This window comes from Aethalodelphis obliquidens, unplaced genomic scaffold, assembly GCF_003676395.1.
Source record: "Aethalodelphis obliquidens isolate GAN/ISIS:26980383/991018 unplaced genomic scaffold, ASM367639v1 scaffold11, whole genome shotgun sequence".
NCBI classification, from domain to species: Eukaryota; Metazoa; Chordata; class Mammalia; order Artiodactyla; family Delphinidae; genus Aethalodelphis; species Aethalodelphis obliquidens.
In genome coordinates, this window is record NW_020837955.1 from 17,665,681 (window position 1) to 17,685,284 (window position 19,604).

At 41.2% G+C, this 19,604-nt stretch overlaps 1 protein-coding gene across 2 annotated transcripts in view; it reads right to left on the reverse strand.

Moving 5' to 3' along the window:
• CPN1 (carboxypeptidase N subunit 1) overlaps nt 1–19,604 on the reverse strand; it is a 29,693-nt gene that overhangs the window by 5,903 nt on the left and 4,186 nt on the right. Inside the window, exons 2-7 of one of the 2 annotated variants that reach the window (XM_027112300.1) lie at nt 18,254–18,453; nt 12,647–12,802; nt 10,025–10,207; nt 8,696–8,807; nt 6,928–7,067; nt 4,987–5,086 (exon numbers count right to left, since the gene is read on the reverse strand). In XM_027112300.1, the coding sequence (XP_026968101.1) occupies nt 4,987–5,086; nt 6,928–7,067; nt 8,696–8,807; nt 10,025–10,207; nt 12,647–12,802; nt 18,254–18,453 (891 nt within the window). Of the gene's footprint in view, nt 1–4,986; nt 5,087–6,669; nt 6,816–6,927; nt 7,068–8,695; nt 8,808–10,024; nt 10,208–12,646; nt 12,803–18,253; nt 18,454–19,604 lie in introns of those variants that run through there. The other variant, XM_027112301.1, reaches the window with a different exon arrangement.

A 19,604-nucleotide genomic window follows, 5' to 3' on the forward strand; every position in this document is an offset into this window, starting at 1 on the left:
CCTCAATACACAAGGCAAATGCTAACACTCTAAAAGAGGAAATCGACAGCAACACAATAATAGTGGGAGACTTTAACACCTCACTTACACCAATGGACAGATCATCCAAACAGAAAATTAATAAGGAAACAGAAGCTTTAAATGACACAATAGGTCAGATACATTTAATTGATATTCATAGGACATTCCAACCAAAAACAGCAGATTACACTTTCTTTCAAGTGCGCATGGAATATTCTCCAGGATAGATCACATCTTGGGTCACAAATCAAGTCTCAGTAAATTTAAGAAAATTGAAATCATACCAAGCATCTTTTCTGAGCACAACACTATGAGATTAGAAATGAATTACAGGGAAAAATCATAAAACACACAAACACATGGAGGCTAAACAATACGTTACTAAATAACCAAGAGATCACTAAAGAAATCAAAGAGGAAATCAAAAAATACCTAGAGACAAATGACAATGAAAACACGATGATCCAAAACCTATGGGATGCAGCAAAAGCAGTCCTAAGAGGGAAGTTTATAGCTATAGAAGCCTACCTCAAAAACAAGAAAAATCTCAACTAAACAATCTAACCTTACACCTAAAGGAACTAGAGAAAGAAGAACAAACAAAACCCAAAGTTAGCAGAAGGAAAGAAATCATAAAGATCAGAGCAGAAATAAATGAAATAGAAACTAAGAAAACAATAGCATAGATCAATAAAACTAAAAGCTGCTTCTTTGAGAAGATAAACAAAATTGATAAACCATTAGCCAGACTCATCAAGAAAAAGAGGGAGAGGACTCAAATCAATAAAATTAGAAATGAAAGGAAGTTACAACAGACACCACAGAAATACAAAGCATCCTAAGAGACTACTACAAGCAACTCTATGCCAATAAATTGGACAACCTGGAAGAAATGGACAAATTCTTAGAAAGGTATAACCTTCCAAGACTGAACCAGGGAGAAATAGAAAATATGAACAGACCAATCACAAGTAATGAGATTGAAATTGTGATTAAAAATCTTCCAACAAACAAAAGTCCAGGACCAGATGGCTTCACAGGTGAATTCTATCAAACATTTAGAGAAGAGCTAACACCCATCCTTCTCAAACTCTTCCAAAAAATTGCAGAGGAAGGAACACTCCCAAACTCATTCTATGAGACCCCCATCACCCTGATACCAAAACCAGACAAAGATACTCCAAAAAAAGAAAATTACAGACCAATGTCACTGATGAATATAGATGCAAAAATCCTCAACAAAATACTAGCAAACAGAATCCAACAACACATTAAAAGGATCATACACCGTGATCAAGTGGGATTTATCCCAGGGATGCAAGAATTCTTCAATATATGCAAATCAATCAATGTGATACACCATATTAACAAACTGAAGAATAAAAAACCTATGATCATCTCAATAGATGCAGAAAAAGCTTTTGAGAAAATTCAACACCCATTTATGATAAAAAGTCTCCAGAAAGTGGGGATAGAGGGAACCTACCTCAACATAATAAAGGCCATATATGACAAACCTATAGCAAACATCATTCTCAATGGTGAAAAACTGAAAGCATTTCCTCTAAGATCAGGAACAAGACAAGGATGTCCACTCTCACCACTATTTTTCAACATAGTTTTGGAAGTCCTAGTCACGGCAATCAGAGAAGAAAAAGAAATTAAAGGAATAAAAATTGGAAAAGAAGTAAAACTGTCACTGCAGATGAAAAAAAAAAAAAAAGAGAATCCTAAAGATGACACCAGAAAACTACTAGAGCTAATCAATGAATTTGGTAAAGTTGCAGGATACAAAATTAATGCACAGAAATCTCTTGCATTCCTATACACTAACAACAAAAGATCAGAAAGAGAAATTAAGGAAACACTCCCATTTACCATTGTAACACAAATTACAATTTGTGTATATTGTACACAAATTACAATTTGTGTATATTGTACACAAATTACAATTTGTGTATATTATTCCTTAGGTAGGAATAAACCTACCTAAGGAGGTAAAAGACCTATACTCAGAAAACTATAAGACACTGATGAAAGAAATCAAAGATGATACCAACACATGGAGAGATATACCATGTTCTTGGATTGGAAGAATCAATATTGTGAAAATGACTATACTACCCAAACCAATCTACAGATTCAATGCAATCCCTATTAAATTACCAATGGCATTTTTTACAGAACTAGAACAAAAAATCCTAAAATTTGTATGGAGACACAAAAGACCCCAAATAGCCAAAGCAGTCTCGAGGGAAAAAAGCGGAGCTGGAGGAATCAGACTCCCTGACTTCAGACTATACTATAAAGCTACAGTAATCAAGACAATATAGTACTGGCACAAAAACAGAAATACAGATCAATGGAACAAGATAGAAAGCCCAGAGATAAACCCATGCACCTATGGTCAACTAATCTATGACAAAGGAGGCAAGGATATACAATGGAGAAAAGACAGTCTCTTCAATAAGTGGTGCTGGGAAAACTGGACAGCTACATGTAAAAGAATGAAATTAGAACACTCCCTAATGCCATACACAAAAATAAACTCAAAATGGATTAGAGACCTAAATGTAAGATGAGACACTATAAAACTCTTAGAGGAAAACATAGGAAGAACACTCTTTGACATAAATCACAGCAAGATCTTTTTTTGATCCACCTCCTAGAGTAATGGAAATAAAAACAAAAGTAAACAAAGGGGAGCTAATGAAACTTCAAAGCTTTTGCACAGCAAAGGAAACCATAAACAAGACGAAAAGACAGCCCTCAGAATGGGAGAAAATATTTGCAAATGAATCGTCAGACAAAGGATTAATCTCCAAAATATATAAACAGCTCATGCAGCTCAATAGTAAAAAAACAAACAGCCCAATCCAAAAATGGGCAGAAGACCTAAAAAGACATTTCTCCAAAGAAGACATACAGATGGCCAAGAAGCACATGAAAAGCTGCTCAACATCACTAATTATTAGAGAAATGCAAATCAGCACTACAATGAGATATCACCTCACACCAGTTAGAATGGGCATCATCAGAATATCTACAAACAACAAATGCTGGAGAGGGTGTGGAGAAAAGGGAACCCTCTTGCACTGTTGGTGGGAATGTAAATTGATACAGCCACTATGGAGAACAGTATGGACGTTCCTTAAAAAAGTTAAAATAGAATTACCATATGATCCAGCAATCCCACTCCTGGGCATATACCCAGAGAAAACCATAATTCAAAAAGATACATGGACCCCAATGTTCATTGCAGCACCATTTACAATAGCCAGGTCATGGAAGCAACCTAAATGCCCATCGACAGATGAATGGATAAAGAAGATGTGGTACATATATACAATAGAATATTACTCAGCCATAAAAAGGAACGAAAATGGGTCATTTGTTGAGACATGGATGGATCTAGAGACTGTCACACAGAGTGAAGTAAGTCAGAAAGAGAAAAACAAATATCATACATTAACGCATATATGTGGAACCTAGAAAAATGGTACAGATGAACCAGTTTACAGGGCAGAAATTGAGACACAGATGTAGAGAACCAATGTATGGACACAAGGGGGAAAGCAGGGGTGGGGGTGGGTTAAATTGGGTGATTGGGATTGACATGTATACACTGATGTGTATAAAATGGATGACTAATAAGAACCTGCCGTATAAAAAAATAAATAATATAAAATTCAAAAAAAAAAAAGAATCTATGGGACTTCCCTGGTGGCGCAGTGGTTAAGAATCTGCCTGCCAATGCAGGGGACATGGGTTTGAGCCCTAGTCCAGGAAGATCCCACATGCCACGGAGCAACTAACCTCGCGAGCCACAACTACTGAGCCCGCATGCCAGAACTACTGCAGCCCGCGTGGAGCCCGTGCTCTGCAACAAAGAGAAGCCAGCACAGTGAGAAGCTCACGCACCACAACGAAGAGTAGCCACTGCTTGCCGCAACTAGAGAAAGCCCGCGCACAGCAAGGAAGACCCTACGCAGCCAAAAAATAATAATAATAAATTAATTAATTAATTTAAAATAAAGAATCTAGCAGGCCCTGAAGCTCTTACAGATTCCAAAGGTTGGTTCCCTATACAGTCCTGGCTCCAGTCACTGGGCTGGAGGATTCTGGTGTCTGATGCTTGACTGTGGGGCTACAGAATTCTGCCTTTAGAATGTTGTTGCCTTTGCCTTGAATGAACTGTTCACGTAAGACGTGTTGGGATCACCTTAAAGAATACAAGTTATCATCTTAAAGCTGAGATTCATCTAGTTTAAACAGACTGTCTGAGCTGTAAGATGCCTGCTTGGTAAAGCCTGCACAGTGAAATGTGGCTGAGCATGCTGGTATCAAGGCTGGGGGAGGGAGGCAAATCTCACCTGCTCCTAACCACTGGCAGCTACTGCTCTCCATTAAAAACCAAACAAACAACCCCAAACCTGATCAAATTGGGCTGGGGCAGTTGGCAACACCATTGTGCCGTGAGATATTCTGTACCATTCTAGAAGGTTCCAAGTTGGCTCCGAGATCTGCCCTCACCATCAATCTTGCCCTGCAGCGAGCCTATGGAATGCCTTTTACTAACTCTTCCCTGAACGGAGGTGTAGAGAAATGCCTGGCTCAGGGACAAGACTAAACATCAGTTTTACAGTCTTTTTTTTTCTAGCCCATTCCACACCAGTATGTGAGCTATTAATAACCTCAAACCCAGGAAACACCCCTAACAAAGCTGTATGAGGCAGTGACTCCTGAATGCTGAGAGAGATGTTACATTTACATCTTCCTGGCCCTTGCCTCTTAATTCCTGTCCTCAATCCTGTTATCCTTCCTTCCTCCAATCCACCCCCCCCCGCCCCGTGTCCTTGATGTCCCTGCTGGTCTCACTGGCTTACAAATTGGCCTCCTGATTAGGCTGAAGACGGTGAGGGAGTGAAAGCTTCCTTCTCACCCCACTAAGCAGTGGCCACCTACCTGAAGTGACATCATGGTTAATCCCACTGACAGAAATGACAGCATCCGCAAGATTATTGTAATTCTCATCGCGCACCATTCCCTTGATGCCTTGGTGTACCTGTAGTAAAGTTCATAGTGTATAGTTATGCTCATAAAACCTTTGTGCTGTGTTTGAGAGTCCACAAAGCCCTTTCCCATGTGTTTCTGCACTTGATCTTCACAAAGATTATGGTGATAGACCCTTGACTGGTCTCTCTGGTCTCATCCCGATCCCCAATAATCTCAATAGAGCAGTCAGAGTGATCCTGTTAAAATCGAAGTCAAATCATGTCACTAATCTACTTTCTATCTCTATGAATTTGACTACTCTTGATATCTCATATAAGTAAAATTATACCGTATTTGTTTTTTGGGGGACTGGCTTATTTCACCTAGCATAATGTCCTCAAGGTTCATCCATGTTGTAACATATGACAGAATTTCCTTCTTTTTTAAGGCTGTATGCCCATTGTGTATCTGTACCACATTTTGTTTATCCCTTCATCCATCAATGGACACTTGGGTTGCTTTCACCTTTTGGCTACTGTGAACAATGCTGCTATGAACATGCATATACAAATATCTCTTTGAGATTATGCTTTCAGTGCTTCTGAATATATACCCAGAAGTGGTTTTGCAGGATCATATGGCAGCTCTATTTTTAATTTTTTCAGGAACCACCACACTGTTTTTCATAGTGGCTACACCATTTTACATTCCCACCAACACTGCACCAGGGTTCCAATTTCTCCACATCCTTGCCAACACTTGCTATTTTCTGTCATTGTTTGTAAATTTGTTTTTCTTATAGCAGCCATCCTAATGAGTGTGAGGTGGTATTTCACTGTGGCTTTGATTTACATTTCCCTCAGGATTTTGAGCATCTTTTCATCTACTTGTTGTGGCCTTGCATTTGCAATTGTGACTTCATCAGGGAGCCCCTTTTCCCCTAGATATTTTTGTGGTTTACTCCCTTACCTCCTTTTTTTTTTTTGCGGTACGCCGGCCTCTCACTGTTGTGGCCTCTCCCGTTGCGGAGCACAGGCTCCGGACGCACAGGCTCAGCGGCCATGGCTCACGGGCCCAGCCGCTCCGCGGCATGTGGGATCTTCCCGGACCGGGGCACGAACCCGTGTCCCCTGCATCGGCAGGAGGACTCTCAACCACTGCGCCACCAGGGAAGCCCCCCTTACCTCCTTTAAATCTGTTTAAATGTCACTTTCTCTGTAAGGCCTTCTTCATAGCATTTTGCATTTAACATGTTATAAAATTTATTTTATTTTTTCTTTATTGTCTGTCTCTCCTCACTAGAATATAAGCTGCATATATACAGAGATATTTGTTGTTTGTTTACTCTTCTTTTTAAAATTAATTAATTTATTTGTTTTTATTTTTGGCTGTGTTGGGTCTTCCTTGCTGCGCGCGGTCTCTCTCTAGTTGCGGTGAGTGGGGGCTACTCTTCGTGGGCTTCTCATTGCGGTGGCTTCTCTTGTTGCACAGCACGGGCTCCAGGCGCACAGGCTTCAGTAGTTGTAGCACTGGGGCTCAGTAGTTGTGGTTCGTGGGCTCTGGAGTGCAGGCTCAGTAGTTGTGGCGCACGGGCTTAGTTGCTCCACAGCATGTGGGATCTTCCCAGGACAGGGCTCGAACCCATGTCGCCTGCATTGGTAGGCGGATTCTTAACCACTGCATCCCCAGGGAAGCCCTGTTTGTTTACTCTTAATCCTGAGCATATAGTACAGTCTCTGACAGATAGCTGTGCTCAACAATGTTGAATGAATTAATTTCACTGGTAGAGAAGCTGAGATCTATTGTAATGAGTCAGAGCAAAAGTCAGACCTGAGTCACACAAAATACCTTGCCTACCATCAGAAAACACTTCCCTTTCTGTAACCAGGAGAGTTAAGGAATGGGATTTACCTGTTCCAAGAATTGAATTAGGGCTTCCCGATTACTCAGCCACTCGCGCTGTAATTCCTCTTGCCGCGGAAACTTGTCACAACTCAGTTCCAGCGTGATCTCAAAACAGTTGGTATGGAGGTAATTAAAGTCTTGCATTCCTAAGTGAAAGAGGGCGGTGGCAGATTTGTACAACCAGGTTCCCACCCAACACCCCATGCCAAATACAGATTGCTGGGGCTTAACCCCAGGGTTCTGATTCAGTATGTATTCAGTGAACATTTACATTTCTAACAAGTTTCCAGGTGACGCTGATGATGCTAGTCTAGAGACCATACTATCATTTTGATACAAACTTCATGATCTTGGAATTGCACCCCTTTAATTTAGGGTAATGATTCTCAGTGGAGGCAGTGGGTCATGCTTTCCCAGAGGATGGGAAGGGAAAGGGAGGAACAAGTATAATTCAAAAAAGTATATTTTATATTTTAAACTTGGGAGGGGGTACTTATTGCTTTCCTAATGCAAACTAAAGAAAGTAAAGTTCAATCTTCTTGCCTTGGCTTAAATTAACAGTAAACTATTGGTAGATATTGGCAGATGTAGTAAAGTGACAAGGAAGATGATTCTTAAATCTGTTACCTAGTCTTATAAACTTCCAGTAATACATAATCCTACTTGATGTTCCACATGAATATTAAAGGTAAGGTGTTTTAAAAAAATTATCGTATTTGTTTAGTGATTTTTAAACTTTCCATAACAAAAGGTAATAAATGTATATCTGTCTTTGAAAAAAAGAAATCTTCTTGCCTTGAGTTCAAGTGAGTTTTCAGCCATGATAAGTCTACCGCCTTCCCAGTACATGATGACTCCCTCACCTTCCTCCTGCCCACTCCCCATAGGACCAGCCATCAGCTCAGCCCTCTCCAGTGAGTTTTCTACTACCTGGGCTCTGACAGGTCAGATGTGAGAAGATGGGGAAAGACAGCTGCTGCAACATGATTCCTAAGAGAACCTAGCTTCCTGCTTCAGCCTCCTCCCTAACCTTAGGGTCCCTATCTACTGAAGGTCTGTGAACAGAGGTTCTATCTTGACCCTCAGTGATGGGAAAAGCCCAGGGAATAGAGAGAGAAGCCTCTTGCTGGAGGTTTCTGCTATGTTATCAATGGCCACTGTCCACAGCAAACCCCTTCTGATGGGAGATGGGTAGGCAGGGTACAGAGAGCACATATCAGAGGAACTGTTTGTGTCCAGGCCAGCATCTCTCCTTCTTTGGCACATGAGGCATACCTCATGTTACTACGGAAAAACCTTAACATCTATAAACCAGGCATTTCCAAATCCTCTATGTGCTTTATTTAATACTTACATCAGAATTACAATGCAAGTAGTGTTATTCTTAAAGTATAGATGAGGAAACTGAAGCACAGAGAAGTTAAGTAATTAGCCTGAAGCCACATAACTGGTGAATGGGCAAGCCTGGTTTCAGCCCAGTGTACCCTTAGAACCCATGCTCTTAACCACTTGACTGCATTATTCCCTTCCTATGCCCTAATCCACTATGTAAACCACCAGTTTTAACGGACCACAAGGTGTCCAGACCTCCATTTTAAAGAATCACAAGATGATGTTAAATGCTAACTTAAGACTTCCCATTTTTCAGATCTCTACTTGGATGCAAAATAGCATTCCTGTCATTTCTCTGTGAAAAAGAATGATAATTTAAATGGAGAAACGAACCCCATTCTACTTCAGCTTACAGCACTCTTGTGCTTAGCACTCTTCTTACCCTTGCTGAGAGAATACCAGGAAGCCCCATTGGTGATGCCATCTGAGAAGTAATCCCCACAGTTCCAACCTTGGTGCATCCATCCATGTGCATAGGAGTAGACCTTGGCCAGCTACAGGTAAAGCAGGTGGAAAACGACCTTGAGTATCCCCAACTCATGTGGCAATGCTCATACTCAGAAGCAGGGTGAGGCCAAGAACCCCACTAGGTATAACAACGGATTATTTGCTTTAGCGAAAGAAAATACCAGAAGGAATAGAGAGATGGGGTGTGTGTGCATGGAGTGCACTAGAGTTAGGAGACCTATCTTCTGATTTTCCCACTATCTTGGGCCTAAATTTCTTCAAGTGCAAAGTGAGGGGTAGCACTCGATAATGTATAAGCTCCCTTCTAGGTGTACCTCAATGAGGTGTACCTCATTTTCCAGCCGAGTTTTATAAGAGAAATCAAGAAGCAAGAAAGATAGGGCTTTGTGACAAAAAGAATTATGTATTGGGGGTGAGAGATGTGTGTTGGAAAGAGAGGAATATATTCAAAATCTCTATAATTCTCTTTCATTACTATTTTATAATAGTGGACAAAATGAGATTACTAGAGAAGAAAATATAATAGTATACTTGCTTTGCAAAGCAACAACTGGTGTTATTTTCTGTGTAATTCATTAACTGTTGAATTAATAATGTTATCATTATAGGGGAATTCCCTGGCAGTCCAGTGGTTAGGACTCCACACTTTCAAGGCTGGGGCCCAGGTTCAGTCCCTGGTCGGGGAACTAAGATCCTGCAAGCCACGAGGTACAGCCCAAAAAAAGAAAAAAATTGAGATACTAAGTAATGTTATTGTTATATTAATTATATATTATTAATAATATTAACTATAAAATAACTCATCTGTTAATTTTATTCTATTGCTGTTTTGAACGATTATGTAAACCTTTTTCATGTGCATGGTCTATTTTTCATTAATATAGCCATATTACCATAAAACCATAAATTAGGGCCCCCAAATTCACATTTAATGCTCTAGCTTACCACCAGCACTATTAGGCTTTTGGCATATTTCTTGCTTGTCATTAGCTTAAGTATTTTTTAAAATTTTGGTAACTGTACTGTAAAAAGCTTTCCTATTTATTTACTTTTTCATGAATTTATGGCTTATCACTCAAAACAAAATGTAATATACTAGATTGTAAGCTCTTAAGGAGCAGGAGGTGTTTTCAATCATTTTCTGTTTGTTCATTCCTAACAGGGTCCTGTGTTACTGATTTGACCTCAGTCACACTCCTAAGCCCCAAGTTCCTCTGGCTGGACAGGCAGCCATTCTGCATACCTTCTGAAAAAGTGTGTCATCAGGCGTGGGGGTGTTGGCAGTGCGGCGGAAACCTCGGACCCGGTGCTCAAGGGACTTGTCATATGGGTAATTGGCCACCACTGCCCCTCCATGGAGATTGGCTGAAAGGACAAAGTTGAAGGAGCGGATCCACTGGATCACTGCCTGGGTCTCGGGTTCCACCTGAGGAGAGATGAGAGCTTGGCGGTGAAGCTGCAACTGAAGCCAGATGGCTGTTTACATGAGTTTGTCGGGTTGTGGCCTGAGAGGATGGCATGTCTGAATAAAGCAAAGAGAATCCTACCAGATATGAGAAGTGCAGATGGGGAAATTTTGATCTTTTGTGTGATAATTTAACAAATTAAGTGAATGGAACACTTGTTTAAAATGAAATCTCATACGGAAACCAAGTATTCAATAGCTAAAAAGAGGTCATCTAGGGCAGTGAAACTATTGTGCATGATGCAAAATGGTAGATACATGATACATTTGTGAAAACCCACAGAATATACAACATGAAGAGTGAACCCTAATGTAAACTATGGACTTTTGGGTGATGATGACAAGTCGATGTAGGTTTATCCTTGTAATAAATGTACCCCTCTGGTGGGAGATGTTGATAATGGGAAGCAGGGAATATATGGTAATATTCTGTACTTTCCACTCAATTTTGCTGTGAACCTAAAACTGCTCAAAAATGAAGTCTATCAAAAAAAAAAAAGAGAGAGAGAGAGAGGGAGAAAAAGAGCAGTTTGAAGAGGGGTAACGTAAATTGGAGAGCGCAGAGTCCCAGTTTGGCCTCTCTCTGGCAACAAAAAAGGGTCCTCCAATTTACCCACTATTCCAGTAGCTTCTGGAGCTCCTCTGCAGAAATTTAGGGTTCTAGTAAATATATCTGAAAATTGTTGGTTTACAGCAATGGTTTTCAACCTCCTCCTTCCCCCAACACATCTGCTGTGTTGTTGACATGTAGAATGTTCTCCCGTGGTCATACCCAAATTTCATGAGTTAGACATACTGTAATATGGGCCAGTCTTGGCTAAGTAGTGAGATTCCACCCATTCTACTGCAGATTTCTATTGCAGATTATATTGCTAGCGAGCGACAGTATTCTAAAGAAAGCCTTGAATCTACTGGCCTTGTAAGTAAATAATTTACAGTCTTCACTGTTTTTCCTCCCCTCAAGATGGATGTGCTTAGAGGTTATGTGGTGTTAATGTGTTAACGGTTCGTCCTGGACCAAGGGTCAGCTGTGAAGGCCTCCATCTTTTCTATTCCAAGGGAGACTGAATGAATAATGTTGAGTCTCATCCAATCGGAATGGATATAATCCCCAAGGCACCGGTCCAGCTCTGTGACCAGGACTCAGATTCTTTAAAGCAGTCCTTTCTCCATGTCCTTACCCTCCATCCATCAGAAGGAGGCCAGCCTCTCACTGTTCCTGGACCCTCAAGAGCAAGAGGGACTTCTCATTGTCTTTTTTCCTTCTAAGATGCAGACAGAGGGCCAGTGGGAGTTTAATTGTTACTGGCTCAATTACCTTATTTTATGTAGACAAGTTTAATAAATCAGAACATCCTTCTGGCTGGATATGTCAACGAGTGCAAAGTTATTTTTGATGTATTATTTCCTTGAGCCAAGAGCATAGCTGCTCTCCAAAATCTAAACATGTCGGCATGACTTTTGCTTCAATTCCAAGGGGAAAAAAACTGATAAGATTCCATCTAGAAACTCCCAATATAAAGCCTTGCACCTGCTTTCATTTTCTCTCCCCAGTCTCTAAGTTTAGATACTCACACAGAATGTTTAGAACTAGCCCATACAGTGTAAGGAACAGGGTGGTGGTGATGCTCCAAGGATGACAAGAGTCATTCCCAGGAACAGGAAGACCGTCAGGCTGAAACCATTCGCATTACCAAGCGGCAAGAGGTCTGGGAGCATCAGATGGGACCCTTTGATTGAGAAAGCAAGGGAAATGAGAATATGGTAAGGTGGTCACGGGTCATACAGAAAGAGAAGAAGAAAAACTTCTCTTCTAAGGGTGAGACTCCCTGAACCTCTTTCTCTAGCTAACTGTTGATAAGCGTACAGTTCATCACATGCAAGAGAGATTTCTCTTTAGAATGCTACAGTTCTCTGTCAACAGTATAGTGCAGTAGAAAGAATGTTGGATGAGGAGTCAGAAGACCTGGGTTTTAATCTTGAGTCCACCAATTACTAGCTGTATGAGTTTAAATTATTTTTTCTATAAGTGTTATCTGTAAAATGGGGGTGGATAGCACTGCTTGATGCATTTACCAGAGTGTTACAATGATCAACTGAAACGCTAGCTGAGAAAGAATTCTATAAAATTCTGAAGTGCTGTGCAGCGGTATGACACCACTTTCACCTCTTTTGCCACTCTCACCACTAACATCAAATATCATGTGCTCAGTGAAGGGCTCTATGCTCAGGGAGGGAAAAAATACAAAGAGGCATATGTTACAGTTAGCATTGCTCTGGACAGACTAGCACAGGATTGGGTTGATGCTTTATTATTGCATATTTAGTTGATGTGAAGATTCAGGGAAGAAATTCCAGATGCTGATTTACCTGCTTCTGCTTGCAAATTTTTTCTTATACCTGATTTTTCCAGTTGTCTGGAAGGGGTAAGTGGTGGTTGGGGCCTCCGTTCTTCTCATTGTAGTAGATGTAGGTATTGAGGTCAGGGAAGTTGCGGTTCAGGTCCACTCCGTTTGCATTGTTCCTGCCAACCAGATACCCAGAAATGTCCCTGTCCTAGTGGGAAAAGGAAGAAATAAAAGATGAAGGTTTCAGACTGAATGCTCTATTTGAAGAACACTGTATAGTTTTCTTTTTACACATTAGCTCGATCTATCAAACGATGTAGCATTTTCTCCTTTAACTCATCCAAAGTCCCAGTGGCGTGGTTCAAGTTTCCCTATAAACCACATGCTGGAGGTAGAGATCCCAGGAGAAGCTCTAACAAAAGGAGGGTGTTTCAGGATAATGGGAACCCCTATTTTAAAAAAATTGTTTATGTCTATTTAATCAGAATGACAGAGGTATGTGCAGCGAGAAAGTATAATTTTTTCAGTTATATATGTATTTTTTTCAGATTATTTTCCATTATAGGTTATTACAAGATATTGACTACAGTTCCCCGTGCTATACAGTAAATCCTGTTGCTTATCTATTTTATGTATAGTAGTTTGTATCTGTTAATCCCATAATCCTAATTTATCCCTCCCCCATCCCTTTCCCCTTTGGTAACTATAAGTTTGTCTTCTATGTCTGAGTCTGTTTCTGTTTTATGTAAAGATTCATTTGTATATTATTTTAGATTCCACATATAAGTGATATCACTTACAATATTTGTCTTTCTCTGTCTGACGTACTTCACTTAGTATGACAATCTCTAGGTCCCTCCATGTTCCTGCAAATGGCAATATTTCATTCTTTTTTATGGCTGAGTAATATTCCATTGGATATTTATACCACATCTTCTTAAACCAATTGTCTGTTGATGGGCACTTTGGTTGTTTCCATGTCTTGGCTATTGTAAATAGTGCTGCTATGAACACTTGGGTGCATGTATCTTTTCAAATTAGAGTTTTCATCTTTTCCAGATATATGCCCAGGAGTGGGATCACTGGATCATATGGTGGCTCTATTTTTAGTTTTTTAAGGAACCTCCATACTGTTTTCCATAGTGGCTGCACCAGTTTACATTCCCACCAACAGTGTAGGAGGGTGGGAACCCCTATTTTTTAAAAACGGTTTTATTGATATATATAGCTTACATACCACAACATTCATCCATTTTAATCATACAATTTAAAGAATTTTAGTGTGCTTACAGAACTGTGCAACTTTTACCACAATCTAAGAATACTTATATTCCCCTGAAAAGAAACCTCATGCCCATTTACAGTCACTCCTCATTTTTACTCCACCCCTAGGTAATCACTTTCTGTCTCTATGGATTTGCCTTTTCTAGACATTTCAGTAAGTGGGATCATATATTATATGTTTGGCTTTTTTCACTGGGCAAAATGTTTTTGAGGTTCCTCCATGAGGAACCATGAGGTTCCTTCATGAGGAACCATGAGGTTCCTTCAGGACTTCATTCCCTTTTATTTCTGAATAATTCCATTATACGGATTTATCACATTGTGTTTATCCATTCACCAGTTAATAGACTGTATGGTTTCCTGGGATTGCTGTAACAAGTTACCACAAACTCGGTGGCTTATAACATCAGAAATGTATTCTCTCACAGTTCTGGAGGCTAGAAGTCTGAAATCAAGCAGGGTCATGCTCTCTAAAGGCTTTAGAGGAGGATCCTTCTTTGACTCTTCTAGCTTCTGGTGGTTGCTGACAGTCCTTGGCGTCCCTTAGCTTGTAGATGCCTCCCTCCAATTTCTACTTCTATCTTCACATAGTCTTCTCCCCTGTATGTCTGTGTCTCTGAGTACAGATTGCTCTCTTCTTATAAGGACACCAGTTATATTTGACTTAGGTCCCCTAATCCAGTATGACTTCACTTTAACTTGATTACATATGCAAAGATCCTATTTCCAAACAAGGTCATATTCATAGGTTCCAGGTAGACATGAATTGGAGGGGGCAGAGGGGATACTATTAAACCTAGTACATGGACATTTGGTTTGCTTCCACTTTTTGGCTATTGTGGATAATGCTGCTGCAAACATTTGTGTATAAGTCTGTGTGTGGACACATGTTTTCATTTCTAATATCTAGTAGTAGAACTGCTGGATCATAAAGTAAGTCCATATTTAACTTTTTCAGAAACTGCTAAACTGTTTTCCGAAGTGGAAACCATCCCCCCATTTATTTATTTATTTATTTTACTTAGGATCCTTGATATCTTTTTTCTGAGCGATATCAACTTTGTGGATCCCTTAACCTCTCTGCTCACACTTCACATTTCATCTTTTATTTGGTCATGTATTCATTCATTCATCCATCCATTTAATCAATCCACATCTATTTAGGTCTATCTCCATTCAAAGTCCCCTGAAAGACACTAGGGAAAGAGATCATGAGACATTATGCTAGCTTTCCAGGAATTCATGGTATATATGGGGAGATAGATATTTACATAAATAATTAAAATACCTAAAGCAGGAGAATAGAGATAAGTTCACAGGCTCTTGCAAAACTGAAATTCTGTTTGGTGTTTTGTTTGGCATTGGAGAGGCAGAATAGTGTCTACTGGAGCCCTGCGGACTGAGAGGGGAGAGCCCGAATTGGTGGCCATTACTGGAAGTAGGATGAATGCATGGACACTAGGAGGCTAAAAACTCACAGATGTACTACTACTCTCGTGTTTTTCTAAGAACTCTTTATTGTTCTCAGATTTCTCTATTATCGTGGCATTGTGCTCGTGTTTTATTCTTAGATCTCATTGAAAACATATTTTTTGACATTCTTTTAAGTCTCCTACATCAATTCTGTTCCAGTGGAAAACATTTATATGATTTTTCTATTTGGAGTTTGATTTTTCACTTCTATGAGATAATGATTTTCATTATGCTTCCAGGGGTTTTCATTGCTTGCTGATTTATATCAGCGTTAACTCATAACTGTCCATATTAGCAGTTACGTTGATTTACCTATCAGCTGACTTACTATTCACACCAGGTCATTAGTTAAGCTGGCAGTAAGGACTTCCTTTAACAGAAGTTCCCATAAACAGGGTTCAGTTATTAGCTTCCTATTACTGCTGTAACAAATTGCCACAACCTTAGGGCTTAACTTTGCACAAACTTACGATCTCACAGTTTTGGACGTCAGAAGATAGAAATGGGTCTCACGAGATCTAAAGGTGTCATCAGGGCTGTGTTCCTTCTGAAGTCTCTAGAGGAATCTGTTTCCCTAGAACATCTTCAAATCTCTCTTTGCCTGTGACCTTCTGCCTTCCTCTTCCACATTTAAAGAACCCTTGTGATTGGTTACACTAGGCCGACCCAAATAATCCAGGGTATTTTAAGGTCACTTGATTAACAACTTTAATTTTGTCTGTAACCTTAATTCCCTTTGCCATGTAACATAACATATTCATAGGTTCCAGGGATTAGGACTTGACTATCTTTGGGAGGTGGAGCCATGTTATTCTACCTTACCTACAGGTGGCTTTAAATTTAGGTGGCCAGGCAGGTCTTCCCTGTGTAGCCATGCAGACAGGTTTCCTCTGGGTACGGCACGTAGCTCTGGGAATCTGAGAACCCGATGGGTCCTCTCTTGGGTTCAGGTTCAAGATCTGCTCCCTTTGGGCTTCCCTGGTGGCGCAGTGGTTGAGAGTCCGCCTGCCGATGCAGGCGACACGGGTTCGTGCCCCGGTCCGGGAAGATCCCACATGCCGCGGAGCGGCTGGGCCCGTGAGCCATGGCCACTGAGCCTGCACGTCCGGAGCCTGTGCTCCGCACTGGGAGTGGCCACAACAGTGAGAGGCCCGCGTACCGCAAAAAAAAAAAAACCAAAAAAAAAAAAAAAAAAGATCTGCTCCCTTTGAACAAGTACATAGCAGGTGAGCAGAGGTGACTAGCTCCCCAGAGACACAGCTCTAGGATTTGGCAGGGGTTTTCTCCACCTCCTCCCACCCCCACTTCACTGCACAAAAGATGTGGGCAGGTCTGAGGGGCTTCTCCAGTCTCCCCACTGCAATACAGGGAAGGGCCACTAGAAGGAAAGTGGCCACGCTGGGTTCACCCCTACAACACTCTCAAATTGTCCTGTTCTTTTGGAAACTCAAGTCTCAAGGCATATTCATGTCCATCTCTCTGATTTCCAGTGGGGGGCGGGGGGGGGGAACAAAGTTTTTTTTTTTTTTTTCATCTGTTGAGTCATGTCAGCAGGAGGTTGTAAGATGGCAAGGGTCGAATTTGTGTTTGGCTCGACATCTTGGCTCCATTACCCTCCCTGCTTCTCCTCACCCCTCAGCCCTGTCCTCTAGTAGGCTTAAACCAGGATGGGCCATTCAAGGAGAGATGCTGAGTGGTTCCACTTGTATGGGACAGAGTGGTCAGATTCATGGAATCGGAGCATGGAAGGTCATTGCCAGGGGCTGGGAGGAGGGGGAAATGGGAAGTTACTAATGAAGGGGTATAAAGTTTTGGTTGAACAGGATAGATAAGTTCTGGAGATCAGCTGTACAACCTTTTGCCTATCATCAACAATAGTGTATTGTACACTTAAAATTTTGTTAAGAGGGTAGATCTCATCTTAGGTGCTCTTACCACAATAAAACCAAAATTTAAAAAAAAGTAAAGTAGTGAAGTCTAGTCTTAAACATAAAAAACATTTTAAGACTACCCCCAATAAACATATTTTTAAATGGAAAAAAATCTTTCATTTACACCCCCCTCCAAAAAACAAACCCAAACAAACCAGGTTTAAATAGAGCTTTTAAAGAAACATATCCATTGTGTAAGGCAGATGCCTGCCCTCACCCACTGAAAATTCTAATTCAGTAGATTTGGGGTGGGGAGAGGACCTGAGAACCTGTATCTCAAAAATCTTCACCTACAATTCTGATGCACAGCCATGAAAGAATCACTGACTTAAAGTTAGGCACACTAATATTCTGAATTTATGTTAGGAAATAAAGCCCATAGACACTTTTTTAAATTTGTCCCCTGAACAATGTAACTCTAAAATAAAGAATTCAAAGGCTGAGTACTATACTAGCAGAGGAAAAAAGGCGTACAGAGATGGAATAAAGTATGAAGAATCTGTAACAGGACTAACCTGCCACCCCACAATTCTGAGAAAAGCTCATTCTTTCTCTTTTCCCTCCAAATGCAAATGTAAGTGTAGTATGGGAGGAAGAAGAGGATTTAAGGTTGGCAGCTAAAAGTTCAGGGAAGGAGGGGCGTCTTGCAATATCCCTTCACACCTGTTCAGTACCTTCCAGTTGATGAAATGTTGTCACTGATACTGCTTCACTGATCCTCACAATGAAATGGAGAACTCAGCTGGAAAGGCGGGGACGGGAGGGAACTGAGACTCAGAGAGAACCCCCATTCATTGCCTAGGGTGGTACAGTGCTGAACCCGTCTTCACACTTCATTCTATTTCTCCAGCTTTTCCTCTATCACATCGTGGCATTTACAGTGGGACAGAGAGGACACCTGGTCTCCCAGCTTTTCCTTACTCCCTAAGACGGCTCTGCTCTCTGCAGGGCCTCCCCCTGGGGCTCGGTACCTGGGCGGCGGCGGCCACCTCGTAGCCGTCGGGGTTCATGGACGGCAGGATGTGAATGCGCGTGCCCTCCACCAGCTGGACGATGCGCTGGTTCCTGTTGCGGAACTCCTCGCACAGAAACTCCGACAGCTGCAGCAGCAGCTCGCGGCCCAGCACCTCGTTGCCGTGCATGTTCCCCACATACTTGACTTCCGGTTCCACTGCAAGTGAGAGAAACACACATAAAGAAGATGGGGGAAAGCTTACGAGTGCAGTTAATTCCTAACCATGCAAAGGGACGTTTCCCCTCTTTTTCAGTAATGAATAAAAGAAAACCTCATGCTTCTGTTAGGTCTTTTCCAATAATCCTTGTGCCCCCTTTGAACAAACTGCAACTACAAATGCTACAAAAATTCATGCCACGGATAATAATGTCTACTACTGATTAAAACCCTACTGTGTACTAGGCATTTATGTCATTGCTAATCTTCACAGAAAACCTGTAAAGTAGGCATTATTAGCCTCAGGATGAGGGTACTGGGTATGGAAGAGGTTAAGTAACTTGTCTGAGGTCACCTGGCAGATTAATAATGGAGGTCAAAGCCCAGGTGGCACTGAGGTAGCTTAATGCTTCTCAGAGACAAATCTTTTCAGGATAAGGATAGTGCTTTTCCAAGATTTGCTGGTCTAAAGTCCTCCAGGTTACAGCATAACAGTTCCTAATTGCACCAGTTGAAAATTTAATTTTCTTGGTACTCAGGTTAAAATCTCCCTTTCATATCTGAGAATGCTGTGTCTTGAGGCACAGAGTAGGAAGGAGTCTATGTATGTCTCATTCCTTAGTCTTTTCTTTGGCTATGTTAACTGTTCAATTGAAGTTAGAACTGAGGTCATAAAGAGGAGCCTCTAGAACCACTTAAAAAAATCATTCTTGCCCTGTTTTAAAAGGAAGGAGAAAAGCCCTTGCCAAGTGATTTCCCTTCCACCCAGCACTCTTTTTTTTTTAATTAATTAATTTTATTTATTTATTTTTGGCTGTGTTGGGTCTTCATTGCTGTGCGCGGGCTTTCTCTAGTTGTGGCGAGCAGGGGCTACTCTTCTTTGCAGTGAGCGGTCTTCTCATTGCGGTGGCTTCTCTTGTTGCGGAGCACAGGCTCTAGGCGCGCAGACTTCAGTAGCTGTGGCACGCGGGCTCAGTAGTTGTGGCTCATGGGCTCTAGAGCACAGGCTCAGTAGTTGTGGCGCACGGGCTTGGTTGCTCCGCAGCATGTGGAATCTTCCTGGACCAGGGCTCGAACCCCTGTCCCCTGCATTGGCAGGCAGATTCTTAACCACTGCACCACCAGGGAAGCCCCCATCCAGCACTCTCTTG